At 35.7% G+C, this 19,604-nt stretch overlaps 1 protein-coding gene across 1 annotated transcript in view; it reads right to left on the bottom strand.

The window, feature by feature from the left end:
* SNX29 (sorting nexin 29) overlaps window positions 1-19,604 on the bottom strand; it is a gene marked incomplete at its 5' end in the record, with an annotated part of 91,561 nt that overhangs the window by 15,720 nt on the left and 56,237 nt on the right. Inside the window, 2 exons of the mRNA XM_009874276.1 lie at window positions 6,500-6,639; window positions 19,247-19,387. Coding sequence (XP_009872578.1) covers window positions 6,500-6,639; window positions 19,247-19,387 — 281 coding nt within the window. The remainder of the gene's footprint in view (window positions 1-6,499; window positions 6,640-19,246; window positions 19,388-19,604) is intronic.

Here is a 19,604-nt window from a genome sequence, read left to right as displayed (position 1 = left end):
TTACAAATGTATTCTCCCTATTTTGCCCAGTCTCAAAACTGCAACTTTATTTACTGGGTATAGAGCTCATTCTTTGCTACCAATTTCAGAAACACCTGCTGCAGTACAGAAATGCCTCAATATATAAAGGATTCACTTTTTAACACAGGAGCGCATGTGACTTGCCTGTTACCAAGGAAACAGGATCACTGCCGTACTGACACAAAACTTTAACTGCCTGTGTGTTCTTCCATGAGAAAAATCTTAACCTCTTCTTGCACTGCTGAAGTTAAGCATGTCAGTGACAAAGTGCACAGTTCGGAAACCCTGTCTCTTACGAAAGACTTGTCGAGTTTATTAGCTAGTAGTACAAGAGCAAGATGAAAAGGAAGAAGTAAAGGCATGTTATAAAGGTGTTAAATGAAAAAAAACATGAGGTAAATCGATGATTTCATATTGTCATGGTAAGCAGTTCGGCATTTTCACTGATTCTTCAAGCCATTTTTAATACTTACAAAAGATAGATGGAAACAGACCTATTAGAAAAACACAGAGCACAGTTAAAAAGCTCGTTTTATACAGCACTGCTTGCTGTAGCCGTGAACATGGCTTTGTTCAACATCATCTCCGTTTGTTTTAGAGTTTTGTGTGTTTACAAAGGAAACCGACACATACCAATTACCTACCAACAGCAACATATAAAGTGCTTTCTGACTGTTACTGTCAATTTATTTGCTTTAAATGTTTGCCCCATTCTTTTAAACCATACAACAGTGAACATTCCTTGAACATTTCCACCCATGCAAAACAAATAACATATCTTCTCCATCGTTTGTTTCAACAATTTTAGACATAAAATATGAGTACTGCTTGTTTTAACAATCTTCTTTTCTCTGGCAGTATTAAATAATCTTATTCTGAGGTAAATGTAAAAGATCGCAAGCCCCCAAGTGCTTCCATTGATGACTGAAGAATATTCAATTCTAGGATAGTATACATTAAATAATTTTTCTCATAAACACTCTAAAGGTCACTTTGAATAAAAAAAGCATGACAAAAATCTACTCGATGGAAATATGCTCATAAATATCTATTTGTGAGGCCTGTTGAACAATTATCTCTGCAGAGCAAGTCTCACCGTCTTTGTTAAGATGGTAATCTGTGTAAGAGTCATACTATTTGAAAATGAAGGTTTTTATTCTTTTTATGGTAAGGCTCAATAATGAGGCAATAAATAAAATACATAAACCCCTTCAGTTTTATGGAGCTGCTTTACAACATACCAGTTTCATCAAGCATCAATCTAAGGCAAACAAATGACAAACACCTTTTCTTTGAGGTGTCTCAGTCTTGGAACAATATAACACTAAGGTGTTTTATTAGGGTGAGTTTAGAATGATGTGTTTCTGTAATATTTCACTATTATCCATCACCTGCAGGAGAAAACATGGTCACCCATGCCGAATATTGAAACACTTCTGGATCAGTACTGCCTTAAAAGACTGAGAAAATGCAAGTAATAGCAAGAAAGTGTGAGCAAGAGCAAGAAAACAAGGAGGCAGGAGTCAAAAGATGTGCACATAAACAGATTATTTTATCTGAATAAAACCTTTTTACATTGGGCACTGCTGGCAAATTTCTCTTAATAAGACTAGCTGCCCAAAAAAGAAATACAGCCTATAGAAATGCTGCTGAGAGGAGTAAAGAACTAAGAGATGCAGTAGAGTTTCTAGTCCTTTCTACTTCAACAACAGAGAAAGATTAAGAACAACAAAAATAGTTCTTAAAATACCAAAATATCCCTTCTGGCTCCAAATTCTCACTTTGCTTCAATTCTGGTCTGAAATGTAAAGGATTGCAACATTTGTACGTATAGCAGATCTCACTGTTAATTTTATATGCCCCCTGTAAATCATTAGGAACTGTGCATTATATTCTTCCTGATTAAATATTGCTGTTTAAGCTCTAGTGAGTAGTTACTTGACTGTCAACTTCTGTAAAACTACTAACAGCAGACTCAATTTGAAGTCAGCAGGTATCTCGTGTGCTGAAGGGCATTTGGAATATATCTGCATCTACAGCAACTGTCTGAAGACTCTGAATGCTGATACTCTTTATTACTGTTTCTACTCTTCCTGATAAATTTTTTTCTTTCTTCATTTTCCTCTAACATTCATAAACCCTCTCAACTACTGCAAGCAGGGACAGAAAAATTTAATACTTTTGTAGAACGCCACATAACACACATCTTCAACGTCGATAAGTGCCAAAATACAAAACAGAAGACAATTTAACATCAGAATACAGAACAAAAAAGAGATGAAAGTATGAATTCCCATATACTTTGACCAAAAAATTTTTGCCCTACTTCTTCACACTTCAGTTAGATCAAAACAAGCATGATGGGTTTTTTTAAGTTTGATGTCAAGCCTCATACCTTATGACAGACTAAAAACAAAACTGTCAGTTACAAAGTGAGGAATGCAGAAACCAAGGATAACAGCGAGACAACTCTATCTTTAAGAACAATACACTCCAAATATTTTAATTCCACCATCAGCAAACATTCTACGGAACAGTACGTTTTCGCAATGGAACTTCCTGCATTACCCGAACATTCCAATTAAATTTTAGATATCCAAGACGCTTTTACTTCAATAATCATCAATGCTTGGCAACACAGTTCTATTGAAAGATAAATATTGTGTAATGTCTCTACATAGTTTTATAAGTAGATCAATCAACATAGCAATAAATTAGTTTCCTTAGCATGCTTCAGGTATTAAAAGGTGCTTTACTAATTAAAATTCACATATTTAAGCAAATACTATTCCCACTTTGTTCATGTAAATTATATTGCTCTTTATCAGAGTGCTTACTTACTGTTATAGAACAGAACTGAGATCTGTTAAAGAGACACTAAAGTCATTCAGTATCAAATTGCTGCTAACACAAACTGCTGCTTCAAAGGATGCAATTAGGTACAATTCTGGCCACTAGCCACAATACTTTGGAATGCATACTCAAAAAAGAGTTAGCATCGACGCGCTGCATCATATTGGTGTTTACAAATTGTTACCAAATGGTGTTGGCAAATTTCCTTGAGCAAATCTCCTTGAATAAACCTCTTTCCTTAGCGGTAATTGCTTTATTTTGTATCACAATGTTTCACATAACACATTATACCCTATTGAAAAAACAGGTTACTTTAAATATGCTGCCTTCTCAATAAAACTTTGCTCTTTCTGCAAAATTAATTGTATCTTTCTCATTCACCTCATTACATTTATCAGAAGAAACAGGGTTGGGATTTTTTGTTTCTTTGGTGGGTTTTTTTACATTAGCAGAACGGGGTAATGGTATTTATTCTGACTTGTGCATCACTGGTAGAAGCCATTACGTGAGGTTGTGATGTTGAATTTTTTCCTGTGCAGTTCCTCATATCTGGCACTTTTTTAATAAGCAAAAACATGAGATCTAAATTCTACTTACACATTTAAAAAAGAGATGAGATTAACTATCAGAAGGCAACTTAATTGTTTAGGACTGAGGAATAAGAGGAAATATGTTTTCCCTTCCTGTTTTTAACATGAGTGGCTAAGAGATTATAAATATTTTTGAAATAGCATTTCACAAAGCAAAATAAAAAGATACCGTAATAAAATGCTGGTGGACAAAAAGCTGGACACGAGTCACCAATGCACGCTCGCAGCCCAGAAGGCCAATCTCATCCTGGGCCTCATCAAAAGAAGCGTGGCCAGCAAGTCAAGGGAGGCGAGCGATTCTGCCCCTCTGCTCTGCTCTGGTGAGACCTCACCTAGGGTACTGGCTTCACCTGTGGAGCCCACAAAACAGGAAGGATAAGGACTTGGAGCAAGTCCAGAAGAAACCACAAAAATGATCAAAGGGTTGGAGCACCTATGAGGACAGGCTGAGAGACTTGGGGCTGTTCAGCCCAGAGAAGAGAAGGCTCCGGGGAAACCTTAGAGCAACCTTCCAGCACCTGAAGGGGCTCCAGGAGAGCTGGGGAGGGACTGTCCACAAGGGCATGTAGCGACAGGACGAGAGGCAGTGGTTTTAAACTAGAGCGGGGTAGAGTTAGACTAGATATTAAAAGAAGTTCTTTACAAGCAGGGTGGTGAAACACTGGAACAGGTTGCCCAGAGAGATGGTAGAAGCTCCAACTCTGGAGACATTCAAGGTCAGGCTTGATGGGGCTCTGAGCACCCTGATGCAGTTAACGACGTCCCTGCTCACTGCAGGTGGGTTGGACTGGATGATCTTTAATGGTCCCTTCCAGCCCAACACATTCTATGATTCATTCTATGATTCCATGAAAATATTTCTGTGACAGCAGTGCATTAAGATGAATAAGAACACCTGAAAAACAGTATTGTTGCTTTTACATTAGTGCTGTATTCTCTCACAGTTATAATCTCACAGTATGGTCACTGTTGAATTGAATTAATCATAAATTCATTGAATTAATGACAGATTTTTTAAAAATATGTGAAATTCTAAAAATTGAAATTAAATAAAAATCAGAAGGAAAATCATTTTGGTTACAGTATGTAAATAATGCATCACAGTTCAAGTAACAAACTGCTACTATGAATATGTTTTCCATCAATTAAGGCCAAAGCTTCAAATTAATATTTGTAACTAGAGTATCCACAATACTTCATAATCTAATAGCTTCTGGTTGAAACTGTGGTCCACTTTTGTCATATTTTATAATTAGTTGTGTTGCTATCTTTATGACCACTTCTACTATTGAGGTAATAGTAATTACTACAGCAACTCAATGTAAACCCGAAACCATAATCATAATTTATTAAAATGTCTTATACTCCACAGAGCTTGAAATTGAGTTTCTTTCATAAGCAAACTGGATGAGGGGAAAACATTAGCCAACCTCAACTTACAGATGTTCTTCTGCATTACTGCCTGTCTGTGTGGAGCTCAGGATGACCAATTACAACAAGCCAATGAGAAGATGCAACCTTAAATAGCACACTCAACGGAATTTATTTCCCTGCTCTACATTTAAAGCAGCAAGTTATGAAATTAAGTTGACAAGAAATTATCAAGTCACTACTTCACACAGCTATACTTAACCATCTTGAAATAAATATAATTGGACAGGAATAGTAAAAATTATTTGAGTTGAAAATTCAACTGCAAACATATTTTTTATTTGCCCCCCTCTTCTTTAAAAGACAAAGTTAAGTACAACATGAAGGACAACTTCTTTAAAATGACAACAAGAAGCCATGTATGGGCCCCTCAAATGGAAGCACTTGAAACTAATGTTTACAGCCCTTAGTCAAACTCTACCAAACCGGTTCTTACGAAGAAAAGGGTAAGTCTCTTGAGATGTTTGTCCCTACAAACATCGTTTCGCTATTTATAACATCATCATCAAGATGTCTCATCAAATTGCTTTTTGCTTTTTCAAACGCAGAAATAAATGAAAAAACATGAATGCTACAAAATACATCTTGGCATTCTTCCATTTGTCTATTACACTTTCTAATAAATATAGCTTTCCAGAAATAAAGTTTCAACTTGAAACTCTGCAATTCTGCACAGGACCACACAAATAGTACAGCTAATTATGCACGCTTCTGCCAAAACATATTATAAATTGGTGTCGATTCTGCAAATTGATCCATCCATGAATTCACAGGCACGGATGCACAATCCCATGCAGAGGTTTGTGGACAGCAAATTCAATTTGATGACTTACTAGGAATGTGTGTTCAATGTATACATAACCCGTGCAGGTGTACTACTGAGAAACTACTACACTGAACAATTGTTAGTGAGATAAATATGTTAACACCACTTTCAAAACCAAAGCGTCATTAGTATTATTTCTTAAATAGTTCTCAATACCACTTAAAACTACTGTAAAGAATAATTTTTACAGCAAAAAGGAAATATTTTTACCAGATGATATCCCCTGTATGATCAAATATCAAAGGGTTTGTTCTGAGATTCTTAACAGATGACTGTGTTAAACTATTTCTGGATATATTCAACAATAACATTAATGAAATCAGAGCATGCATCAGCAGACTGCAAAACTAAGCTAGAATGAGATCAACAGCTAACTTTTTAATTTAGTTAGCAAGTACCTTAATATTTCTCCATCCTCATCCCCAAAATAAATAAATTAAAAAAAAAATACAAACTCTCCACAAACAAAAGTAAAACAAAACTGGAAAAGACCAAATTAAAGAAACTGAAAACACCTGCTGTTTGAAGAGCTTGAGGTCACTTAGATATTTTTGAAAGCTTTGCACAGTCATTTTTGTTCTAAGTCACCACTTAAATAAACAAAAATTACTATACATGTCATATATTCCTTTAAGTATAACAAAAGCACTTATAATTTGAAAAGGAGCCTTCCACCCCCAAAAAACACTGTTTTAAAGATTGTAGAGATGTTGGTGTTATATTTTAAATGGTGATGAAAAAAGCCCAATATTTCCTTGACTACTTGACAAATACTTACACAAAAAAGGGCATCAGCTGAATAAGAGTCTCTTTTTTGGGATTGGCTGTGAATTCTGGCACAGTTTGAATAATTTTGTTCATTACGTTCCTTAGGTAATTTTGAAGCTGCTTGCGTCGCTCTTCTACAAACTTTGCATCCTAAAAATAGAAAGGGAAAAAATTAAATAGTGCAAAGAATACACTTTTTAATTCTATAATGTGACTAAACAGTCCTAATAAGCATAACATTCATCTTTTGCTGATTTATGTTTCATATGTATATAAAAATATGTTGCCAATATGTAAAAAATTCTTGACTCTGTCTTTCCTAGAGATACAGGAAAATCATGTAACCCAATAAAAACCCATTTCACAAAAATATCCACTGACAGGATGCCAAATTCTCTCCTTGGCAGAATATCTCTTCTATGGATCAGAGTCCTCTTCTGAACCGTGGGTCTCCATAAAATACTACAATCTTTGAAAGGCAGTGCAGCATAGAGGCAGCGGCAAAAGAATTTATGCAGTTCTTCTTGAAATCCAGAGTTAGTGGTCTTTGCAGGAGGAAATGCTGAGTTATTCCCACAATTTCTTCATAATTGATACTTTTAGACATTGGGTACATGAACTCCAGAATGGATTAATACGTCTCCAGTTTGCTTATTATTATGTTAATAAATTATTGTTTTGTGATGGGGTTTGCAAGTAGTAGACCATTGTTTTAAAGATTATATCATAACTCTCATAAACATGATTTACTGAAGTTCTTACAGTCTTTCAGATCTCAGGACTTTGTACTATATTGGTCCCAATAAATAAAATTCTAAAAACTCCACGTTCTGCTGAGGGATTTACAAAGTCAAAGTCTAGCGACCAGCGTAACGCCATGCATCCTGTAACCTACATCTGGCTTAAAACGTTTTTCTGTGAAGGATCGCAATTACAGTGAACCATAATATAAAGTCTACACATTTCACACTAACATTAAGGCTGTAACAGGATTACAATGAAATCAGTTGCTGGCTGGTTTGTGCTACAGCCAGTATGCCGTATCTCAGAAACACAGGCATATTGATCACCTGGTTTAAATGTCAGAGTATGTACTTTAGGCATGAAGCCAAAACTATTATTAGACAATTACAGCTCTCAAAGGAAGAGTATATCTACAGGATGTGTCTATCCAACCTGTATTATTTATGTGTGTAAAAAAAAAGCCATTGAAACAAATTCTTGTTTCTTGCCAAAAAAATACAACAACCCACCAAGACTACACCACAACTACATTTCACAACATTGAATAAATTCCTTGTCCTAAAAAGGTTCAAGCTATGCTGCCCAGCATGGGCTGCAAATCTGAACATTATTCCATCCTCAGGTAAAACAGACTAAGTCATCATCAAAGCAGGGATGCTTCTTCGAGTTCAGTACTGCCACTAACTTCCTAGAATCTTCACTGACATTCTGTTCTATCATTAGGAGGAGTTACCAGGCACAGCAATACTTCTAGGAGATGTAAGAAAATGAGAAAAGGTTCTGAATGACATTTCATAAAAGCACTAATTTAAATTCATTGATTTTTTTTAAAAAATAAAATCAACCGCTGTTATGTAAGGTACATTTGCAAATATTGGCAGCTAATTCTGCACACTAAAAAATTATTGTTTTACAATTTAAAGAAATATGTTCTGCTCTTCTCTCTTACCTGCACGTGGTTACTTAATAACCTGTATTTGCAATTGCTGCAACATTTACAATTGCTGAAGACATTCATACTTAGAGGCTTCAAAAACTTAGGCAGTGTTTGTGTTTTTTAATTAAGTTGACAAAATTCCAAAATATATACTGATTCACTTTTTTGTTTTCTAGATATGAACTTACACAGATGCCCAGCCCTGCTTCACAATCCAGTTTAACATTAATACATGTAATAATCAAGATGTGTGAAGTTTTTTAAAAAATACGTATAATATAGTTTGCTATTTCCTTTTATTGGTCACATGATTTTTCAGCAACATACACACACCACTCGCGCAACCTGCATAGCAAGTGATTCTGGTGTTAATTGACTTGCTGACAGATGAAGAACGAAAGTCTGCAAACCCTTCGAAATTGATACTTTAATAAAAGACAAAGCTCCCCTGCTGACACGTCATGCAATCCACTCTGCAGTCACTCACCGAGCACTTCCCCAGTGAGTACAGTTACTACTCAAAGGGAACAGAGCAACAGCTTGCTCCATGCCCCACGGCTCTGACAAAGTCTGGACAAACATGTGGAACACAAGTCTCCACAAGCTGTTAGGAAATGTTAAAGTAAAAATTTTAATACATGGTGACGCGTATTAGAATAAAATGGAGTGCTAATAATAAATAAAAGTGTAGTGCCAGTTAAATAACTGACTAACAGATTTTATTATTTTTCCTGGTTTTGACTAGCTCATGGGACAGCCTTGCATTCCCATCTTTTCACTCAAAGGATTTAACCTATCCTATCACTGCATTGGCAGGGACACTAATCTTCTTCCACCAGCTGTGTGAGGCAGAAGACAAGAAAGCGTGGCACAGAAGAGATCTCAGAGAAGAAGAAAAAGTTTGTGGAACTTGACTGCACGCAAGGGTCGGAAGCGGAGCATTGCTTTGCTCTATCTGCCTGCTGCTCCCAGGGCAGGCACAGTCTCAGCCCCACTGTATTGCCTTCATCCTCCCTCCATCACTTCTATCAATTATGTTTTCAAGCCTCTGAGAAAAATTCCATTTTTGAAGTACCACATTTATCGGCAGTTTTTCAGTTCTAAATGGTTTTTTTTTGTCATTAATCCTCAGCAACTCTATTTTCAGAGAAATCATTTTCATTATGTTAAAATTTGCAGAAGCTACGCTCTTTCAGTATAACTTCTGTACCGCACATGTATTTAAAGAAATACTTCTTTCACAGGCAGGACCACTCTGTTATAAACACAGGAGCAAAATGCTGAATGTTGGTACTTTCTATCCCTTCTGCTATCGTAAAGATTCTCACTAACTACAGATAATAATGGCACAAAGGAGTTTTCTAATTAAGACTGCCAGAACATGCTGAGGGAATGCAGTTTTGCTATTTACAGTTGATCAAATTAGGGTTTATAATACAGTTACTTCTTCTGTCATTTATTCAAGTGAAAAACAGAAAATCTCAAAAATTAAACTCAGCCTGGAAACAGTTTAAAAATGCTCTTTAGCCTGATTTTAATTTGATCTTTAAAACAAACACTGAGTGATCTACCATAAATTCCGTACCATGTGCTAAAGCCCATCGTCCTTACCAGAAGTAATGGAAATCAAGGTTGAAATGACTCGGCTGTAGGTCTATACTTTATCACTAAACGTGCATTTTGCAACAGCACATCAGCTACTCAGAGGAATTATTTTACCACACCGTTGTCACTGCCAAGTTTGTGTCACAAAATTGTAAACAGAAAAATTGGTTATATAGAAACGCAATTGGTTCAAAGTCTGGCCAATTTTTTCAGTCTCAGTTTATAAAAGGTAATCGTTAGCCTCTTTATACTTCTGCAAAAACCTTACGTTTACATAGTAAAAGGTCAGATCGCATAGGCTTCATTTTTAGGAAAATAAATGCATGTATGGGAAGATATAGTAACAGTACTAAAGAAACATACACTTTCATTATCTCACTGGAAAGAGATTAATGTCTTCCAAAATATTTTATGAAGTTCATTTTCACTATAAGTTTGACAAGTTTCTGCCCACAGCAAAATGCTAATAACAAATTACAAATCTCTAAATATGAGAGTCCATGAACGATATCAACTGATAACAACAGCCAGTAGAAGATGTTAAGCTACACAACTAAAAAGCAGAATCTGATGTACTACATTCCGTGTTCTGCTGCTTTGCAGTTTTTCATTATAAGCCAAATTCATTCCAACTTGCAGTTTAAACTGTTTCACACAACTGCTGGTCTTTCATGTACACTCGTAGTATTTAACAGATGGCAAAACACTGATATTCTTATTAGTAGGACAGATCACTTAAGATTGTTCAAATATTTTCCACGAGCTGTTGGAAACAGTATGATTGCCATGGTTACCTGCCATGATTTAGGGACAGATAAAACACTTTTACATCCTGGGCTTGGTGCTGTTGCAATCAACATAAAATGCACTGCTTCTGATGTTCTAAGCTTCATTTATCATTTAACTAACCTCCTATCATTGCCGCTGGGAGGAAAAAAAGAAAACAAACCACAAACCAAAACAACAAAACAGCTCAGGGCTCAATCCAACTCAATTAAAATAAAAAGAAATATGCCTCAAGACTTTAAAGAGAACTGTATCAGCCTCTGATACCACACAGCGCATTCCATCCCAAATAAAGCTGACAACAGTGTTATTCAAAGATGAACCTGCAAATGCAGAAATAAAGCCTAGTATTTTTCATCAGCTTGATCAACCGGTCTTAGCAAAATTATCATCTCAGTTTTTGTCTACTTATAAGACACCAAATCATTAAATTCAAAATGAATCTGGGGATCAGAAGCTGAAATGCGAGCTAACGAAACATTCGATTGTTAAGTCATTCTCACTGTGATGCGATTAAAAAATATTTAGATAGCAAGCATTAATTTTTACAGGCTAATTGACAATTTTGCAATGGTCACAATAAAACATGACTTGAATGCACCTGTCCTTCAGGAACTCACGCATCATGAAACAGTTTTATGGAGGTACAGCTTCCAATACTAAATATACCAACTACTACCATATTATACAAAAAGTAATCTCAAAATTGTAACAAAACAAGGCTACACAATACAGGAAATCACTATTTTTCCCATCCCATTGTGAGATTGTTTGAACACGTACTGTTCAGTGGAACAAACAGGAATTTCATAGAATGAGATACAAAGAAGAAATCAAGGAACTGTCAGTTTTGAAGAGAAAACTATCTCTCTTCAACCAGAGATTTACTACATGATCGTAATTTTTTCTCTGTGTTTCTATAATAAAACAGTCGATGCATTTCCGTCTCCATCTATGGGTTCATTTCAATGACAGCAGAAAGCAAGGACTGCTTTAAGATAAAGTCATTTGAAGAAGGCATTGCCACAAAACCATCCAGCAGCAGATATGCTAAGGGTGAATCCTCAGTCCAGCACAAATTTATGTCGAGAACTGCAAGATTTTCATTAGCGTTTTTAACTTTTTGAGACTATGCAGAGCTGCTCAGCATGGGCTACCTGGTCAGAAATGAAACAACTGCTCCGCCGCTGTGCCAGCCTTCTCAGCCTGCAAGCTTGGCCCATGCTCTGCAAGAATGGGTTTTATTCAAATGTTAATTTTTGAAAAACTTCCTTTTATTTTCAGTGAGATGGTAGTTTATATATCCCAGCATTATAGCTACTAAGGTTTACAGTCATACTAAGGTTTTGTCCATGTTTTCTTGGAACACAGTGTTGCAGTAAAGTGTTCTCTAAGCAAGTCCAGAGCACGAGCACACTGGAAAAAACATAACGCGTGGAGTCCCCAGGCCCTACCAAAACAACAGGCAATACCCTTTTGATAAATTCTTTCCCCGTGTAATAAATCTCAGTCATTCGATGTCTTGTACCTCTCTAAATTGGCTCCGGAATTTATAGAATCCTGGAACCAAGTATGTTTCTTAACAATACCTAGCATTATCAAGCTAGCAATATCATTTATCCAAAAGGCTAAACTTTCTCAAAACCCTCTTTGAGAAAAAGTATTAAAACCAAATAAACATAACAGGAAAAAAAAGAACGCTTGAGAATAAAACTAAAACTGATCTCTTTTTAGTGTTGTGTATAACACCACTGCTAGAAAAAGAATTGAAATGGCAATATTATGCTTACAAAATCCAGTACCATGTAAATATTTTGTGATTTAAAGACATAAATGCCAACCATGTGTCAATTTATCAACTGGTCAGGAATCAACTGTTTGTTAAAAAGCATCAGTAGAAAATTGCAGCCTACAGCAAGACCCCAAGGGCTTATCTTTTGCTCAGCTATTGAACAGGGAAATTCTATTTCTGTTTTCTCCTCAGACCAAGTATTATCAATCTACTCTATATTTTTATTCAGGAGATTCTGGAAACTACGACAACAGTTCACAAAATTGAGATCCATTTTTTCCACTAGCCTATATTACAGTAATAACTATCAACAATATTAGCTAAAATGTGTCTCGGTTCAGCACTTTCCCCCAACACTGCAGTTTTCTTTCTTAATTTCTTTCTTTTATCAGATTTGAAAATGCCCTGAAGACCAGTTTAAAACAACAACAACAAAAAAAATCCCAAATCCCTTTAGAAACATGGTACATACAGTGCTTACAGTGTACAGGCTTACAGTGATGCCTTCTCTTAAAAATTAAATAATAAATAATTACTAAAAAACCCACAAACACCACAGTAAAGAGCAAAGAGCCAAACCCACAAACAGGTCAACGAAAAACTACAGTTTCTCTTCTATCCTCTCAGCAAGTGAATGAAACTGTTTTCAGAATTCCCCATGAAGTTCAACAACAATTGTTGCTCTACTACATTTCAGTAATTATTTTCCCGGCCTAGGAAAAAAAAAAAAACTCTTCAAGGCAAGCTAATGCCACCTCTCTCCTGCAGGATGGTTCCAGTCAGTCAGGAGAGAGGATCTAAGAGAATATGGGTGGTCCAGACGGCCCCGGAGCTGCCGAAAGAGGATGCTGCACAAGGGCCCGGGTACCACTCTCTGGGCCAACCTCTCTCCTGACGGATGCGGCTCAGGCGGCGGCGCTCAGCCTCCCGGACAGCAGCGACTCAGGCTCGTAACAGAGATCTGCAAGAAGGCTCCTCCGAGCTTCTGGCTACTGTCCTCATCTGGGAGCTAACGCTATCCAAATACACTTACTTGAAATGTTTTAACTCTAGGAAGTAAAAGCATGATTTCTGAAATAATAATAAAAATAATAACAATAATGACAACAATAAAAAACCAGCACTTTATCATCCCAACTGCCAAATAACAGCAGGACACAAGATGTTCTTTGAACTTTACTCCCACTCAAAAGACTAGATGCTCCTTTAACACAAGTTTTATCTAGATAAATTCAGATAGGACGATTCTGTTTTCTGAGATAAAAAAATAAAGTTATTTAGGAACATTGGTATCATGTACCATTATTTAAAATGCCTTCATGTAAAGATATTTTACATGGTACAATGAGGAAAACCAGATGTTTCATCCAGGAAGCAACTCCAGCATTTCATACAATCTGAAGTATTCAATATTCAGTTCTCTCCACTTTAAAAAAAAAAAACAAAACACTTGAGTATGTTTAGTACTAGTAATCACCTAAAAAAGTGTACAGCAAGTGAGATTAGAGTTTTTCTACATTTGTAAAACAACTCATTGCGGGGGGAGAGGAATAAAATCAAGAACATCTACAAGTACAGAGTGACAGAAAAATGTGAGTTAAACTTCAAATCCAGAGAAAAAAGGTTTCCGTTCTATTTCTGTAATCAGGTGCCCCTGATAAGGTCTCTCTGAAAGGAAATTTATTAATCCAAATAACCTGATAAATTAGCATCACCATTATAATACGAAATAAATTTAGGGAATTATCTTCATATTTTCATTTTATACCAAGAGGCTACCAGAATACCTAAATGACGCATGAGTTGTTACGAAACTGCAATATTTTTATCTAGCAGTTGTCCAAGCGGCATGTAAATTACATTACTTGCTTTTTTTCCCCGTAATATCATGATGTAAGGTAACACCACGTGAACTGTTGCTGTGGTCTCTCTCCATAGAATAAATTGCCCCTCTTAACTATAGGATTACAAGACAGCAAAAATAAAAACATCTCTTGGTAGGTAAAATTTAGTTTTGCAGACCCTAAATAGACTGTGTTCCTTCTTCCTAAACTTCAACAGCAATTAACAGCAATCTTTTGTAACTTGAAAAAAACCCAACTCAATCACTATTTTCATGAAATGTTACACCTGAGCACCAAATGACCAGACTAATTCAGCGAGACATGCTAAAAGAGATGGAGAAGTACAAGTTGGCAAACTTTACCTTTCAAATTAAAACAACAAAAATGAAATACACAACTCTGCTCTGTGCAAGCTTTAACCTTCAAGCTGAGTTTCAGGTAACCCAGACATTTCATACCACAGAACTTTAAGTGTTTGCTATAAAGTATTTGTCATATAAAAGCCAACCATTTCCTACCAACTCTTCTCATAGATAGTGATATGACCAAAAAAAGAAAGAATGGAAATGAAGAACTGAATGCTCTTCTCTAAATGCAGTATACATAAAACATCAACTGCAGTCTTTTCCAGCAGAAAACCCAGAGGATCCAGATTCAAAAACTCGATTACTCTGTAGTCCCTGTCAGTGTGCAGGTGATAGTGTCAGAAAAGAAGTGTGCTGTGACTAGAAGTCTTAATAACTATGCCAAGTGTTAAATTATTTTTATTTCTATCTCTACGACACTTCAGTTAAGCTATCCATTTGAAAACTATATTGTTTTAATTTAATTTAATTTCAATGGCTATTTAAAGCTCATACTTCTTTGAGAACAGAACTGTCCAGTTCTGAAGTAACATAATGAACGTAAAGGAAGAAGTTTCTTTCATGGATTTAGAATATTATAAAAACCAGCATTATAAAATTAACACATATGGCTATACATGTGAGAGTAGAACTCTTTTCACGATGTGAACACAGAAAGAAATCTGTTTGCATTAATTGTACTATGGCACAAGCATGCCTGACAAATTTATACCAGCTACAGTTTTTCCTAAAACCCGCAAGGCAAAATAGTATATGAAGACAACTCAGTATGACATACTAGTTAAGTACACTAAGAGGGATAAAAATTATAATCTACTCACTTTGAAATAACATAGAATAACACAGAATTTAAGCATCTCTATTACAGCACCCAAAAACCAAATTAAATAAGCATTAATAAAAGCAATCCTTAACTTCAAATTTTTAATATAAAACTTAAGGATCTGTATGTCCAAAGTTTTCTCCTTTAATAAATGCATTGCCATTCTGAACATTAGAGAGTCATAATCTTCTACTAATTCTACTTGAAGACATTGGATATCAAAGCTTAGTACTAAGAAATACTATTTAGCTCACCGCCCCAAAGGCATTGGGTAGAACTTGTGCTTTCTTCTCTGCTTTCTAAGTCACTAATCTGATGCAGGGTAGTTTCTATGAGTTACTAAACCCCATATATCTGTACTTCTGATTGCAATGCAAGCCAACCACATACTTAAATTTTAGGATGGCCTAAAGTGCTTTGCTGAATCAGGACACAAATACTCCCAAGCCTAAAATGAAATTACTCCCTTCCCTAAGATTCTTTCAAGCATCCCATATTACTTCCGTCATTGTCTATGTTAACCGTTTAACATGAATTACTATACTTCTTTTTTTTAAAATACATATTTCAAACACTGCCAATACTTTTGCTATTACAAACACATTTGCTACCCTGGCAATAAAATGTCTAAAAAGCAGCTTTAAAAGGGTACTTGTCTCTGAATAGTCAGGTCCTGCTGGCCAAAAATGGCATATCAACTTTTTACAGTAAGGAAACAAGCTATGGCTAGAACACCAGCTCACAGACTTCAGTTGCATGGGCTGAAAATGAAAAATCTGCAGTTTTAAAAACTACAAAAATATACAATAAGCATATGACATCTCCCTTGCACACGCAACAAAATAGAACAAATACAATTCTCTCACAGCAAACATCGATAAACTGAAGGAAGAACAGTTGTTGTTGCAAGGACAACTCATAAAGATTTTGACAACCACTCGCTACCAGCACTGAAAGATCATAAGAAGAAAACATACAGCATGGGACTAGTATATATGAAACTTAATACACAGAGTCTTGCAAGTATTACTGTAATATTTTCCTGCAGTGATTAAATTATCTGTTCTAACTAGATTAAAAGGAACATTTTTAATATCATTCTTTTCATCGCTTTTCATTAGCACTAACTTACTATATTCAAATGTTTAAACTAATAGAGTGAAAATAAGGTTACCAACCTGAATGGCAAACACACACTCCTCTTTGTAAATGAAAAATGGTTACTTGTCCAAAGCAGTAGTCTCTCCTCTTCTCTGTTCATTTTCTACTAATTGGTTTTCTGTACATAAAATTTATGCATCCTCAAGCATTAAAGCTAGTTTCTAATCCTACATCCATAATTTGTTGAAAGATCATGACTACAAACTGTTAAGATAGATTGTCCTAACTTAAGCCAAACAGGTGAAAGGCAAAAAAAATTACAATAACTAGAATTGATATAAATATGAGACCCTTAACCTATTATTTTACAAATATTAACTATTTTTATATTTCACTACTTTATGGCTTTATATATACAATAATAAATACTTGATTTTCTCACTTTTTAAAACTCTCTTCAGCTGAAATCTTGCTTTCTTTTAGGTTTTTCCCTACGTTAAATTCTGCTACTTTGCATCTGAGCCAATTTCCCTGATTTCTATCAAAGTGGGAAAATTGCACATGAAAACTAATAGTTTTCCATAGTTTTTTTTCTACATTACTATCTTCTAGTCAAATTCTCTCTTCAGAGCTCCAGAATTTTGCATAGCCAAACAGTGGACAGTATTTTGTGACTCTGCAGAAGACCTTCTAGGCCATACTGCAGAACAGGATGTCCTCTTGTGGCTTTGGAGGTTCCCTCAACGTGAGACACAACTGAACACCAAATTTAGTGCTGGTATCAAGGGAGGTACCGATTACAGCAAAACCCCCTTTTAGTGTCACTAACACTCAGAAGCAGAGCATTGCCTTCAGCAGCCTCCCAGCACCAACCACACCGTATTGAAGATACGCCATAAATAACGTCTTTCAGGTACAGACCTGAAGGAAATAAAAGCACACATCACTATTTTCCTAAAGCTGTAAAATAATAATTTTTAGCCATTTATACATGGAGGACTACGTTTTACCAATGTGTTATTTAGGCATCTAATAACACTGAGGATTTGTAAAAGATATGAAAACGACCACTTGATGTAATCTGAAGAAAGATACCTTTCTTAGCAGAATTTAGCAACCTTTGAACTGCTCCTGAGGCACCGATTTAATACTGCATTGATTGATACAGAAATGGGAATGCAGTTGCAATTCTATTAAAAACAGTATAACTAATACCAGAGAGAAAAAATTGCTATTGAAAACTAACAGCATATCTGAAAGGGAACATGCTTGGTAGTCAATAAAGCTAAGAAAGCAGTATCTGCTGCTTATTAATAAATATTTGCATGTCTAACATCTTGTACAAATCCCTGACCCTAAACTGGAAGTTCTACAGAATTCCCAGACAGACATTCCCACACGTACTTTACAATGAATTTTTAAACCTTCCAATCAGTTCAACTTGCTCAGCAATGGCCACCTCAAGGTCAGTAATCCATCTCAGTGCAACGTGTTCCAAGGAGCTACTATTTCTGCTGGATCTGTAGGGTAACTGTTCACAAAGCACAAGCCACTACACTGCACCAAATCATGCAATACTCCTAAAAGCAGTACATACCATGACATGGTACAGAAAATAGCACCACTAAAAGAACAAAAATTTGCCTACACACCGTGCTGTGGAAATAAGCTCTTGCGTAATAAAGTGAGGTAGGCTTTTGCAAGGCTGGTGTGAAAGCGCCAATTTGTGACTTGTGAGCTATTCACAGGAGGTAGCCAGAAGTATAATCACTAACCAATTCCAATGATACAACTGGCTTCTGTCTCATCAGAGGAGTCTTTCAGGAGTGCAATGGATGGCACCAATTTCTTACTGCAAAAAGATACTTTTTCTGAGATCTGATATGACAGAAAGTGATTGTGGGTTTAAGCATGATGAAGGTAGTATTTCAGCCCAAAGCTAAAGCATTGCAAGAATAAGCAATGTAAATTTTTTAATGAGTTGCTCAACTGATAATTTTGCATGCATCAATTTTGCAACTGAAGTTGTAACTCAATTAGTACCTAAAGTAATTAAGGATGAAAGGCTATCAAAAAAAGCTTAAAAGAAGGCTTCTGTAGTTTATTGAAGTGCCTAATACTCCATCACTTCAAAAAAGGAGACTTTGTTATGTAACAAAGAAGAAAATACATTGTTTCTATGAGAGTAGAAAAGCTCTTGTAAGTGCTCTCAACTGCTAGGTTGGTAGCCAATGAACAACTGCATGAACTGCAGATTTTATGCCAAGCAAACAGACTTACAGATTTTATTAATAAATTCCATATGTATTTATATCAACATCACTTATTCTAGATTATATGCATTATTACTCATTTCATATCACACACGCGAAGCTTACCTACTCCTTTTTAGAGAACACTTGGGAAATCATTTGAAATTAGATCAGAGTTACTATCTTTAAGCATTCACAATCCACATTGCAAGCCTACATTTTACATAATCAACTGTCCAGCATAGATTTTTGGGTTCTGTACATTTGTCCACTATGTACATAACCAATATTTTATTTAACAGTTTTATTCTGAGTGAATGGAAAAATTAATGCATTAAATACATTATCAGTGAATCAGCAGCTGATGAGGGTAAATTCTGTAGAAAATTATAGGTACTGTCTAGCAGACACAAAATATATCTACAATAATTACCTCTTTGTGTGTGTGTGTCAATAGGAAAGTTTTTTTCCCCAACTCTTACGGATACTATGAGTTCTTTTTAAGTACCTTGTTTCCAATGGCCTTTTTTGGTGGAAAATTGAAAGTCCTCACTTGCTGGTACTTATTCTGTAATTTATGATGCAAGCTTCTGAACTCTGCGTACCTTCGATAAACGTTCCATTCATCATCCTTTATCCTAATATAAACCTGCAAAATACAGACACGGAAGGAAATAATTTAAAGACAAATGACTGATCTCCTTACTCTTGAAGCTCCACAGCTTAAACATCTTCACATTCATGATGCAATGGTACCGGAAGTTCCAGGATCATTTATCCATACATACATCTTTGACATTTGCTGTTTCTGTTGCACAGGTCATCAATCTTAGACCCTCTCTTCTTCCCTTTCCTTCTCTTTTCCT

The sequence above is a fragment of the Apaloderma vittatum genome, unplaced genomic scaffold, assembly GCF_000703405.1.
Source record: "Apaloderma vittatum isolate BGI_N311 unplaced genomic scaffold, ASM70340v1 scaffold7468, whole genome shotgun sequence".
NCBI lineage: Eukaryota > Metazoa > Chordata > Aves > Trogoniformes > Trogonidae > Apaloderma > Apaloderma vittatum.
Note: the sequence above shows the minus strand (reverse complement) of the source record. Positions and strands in the feature narration are given on the sequence as shown.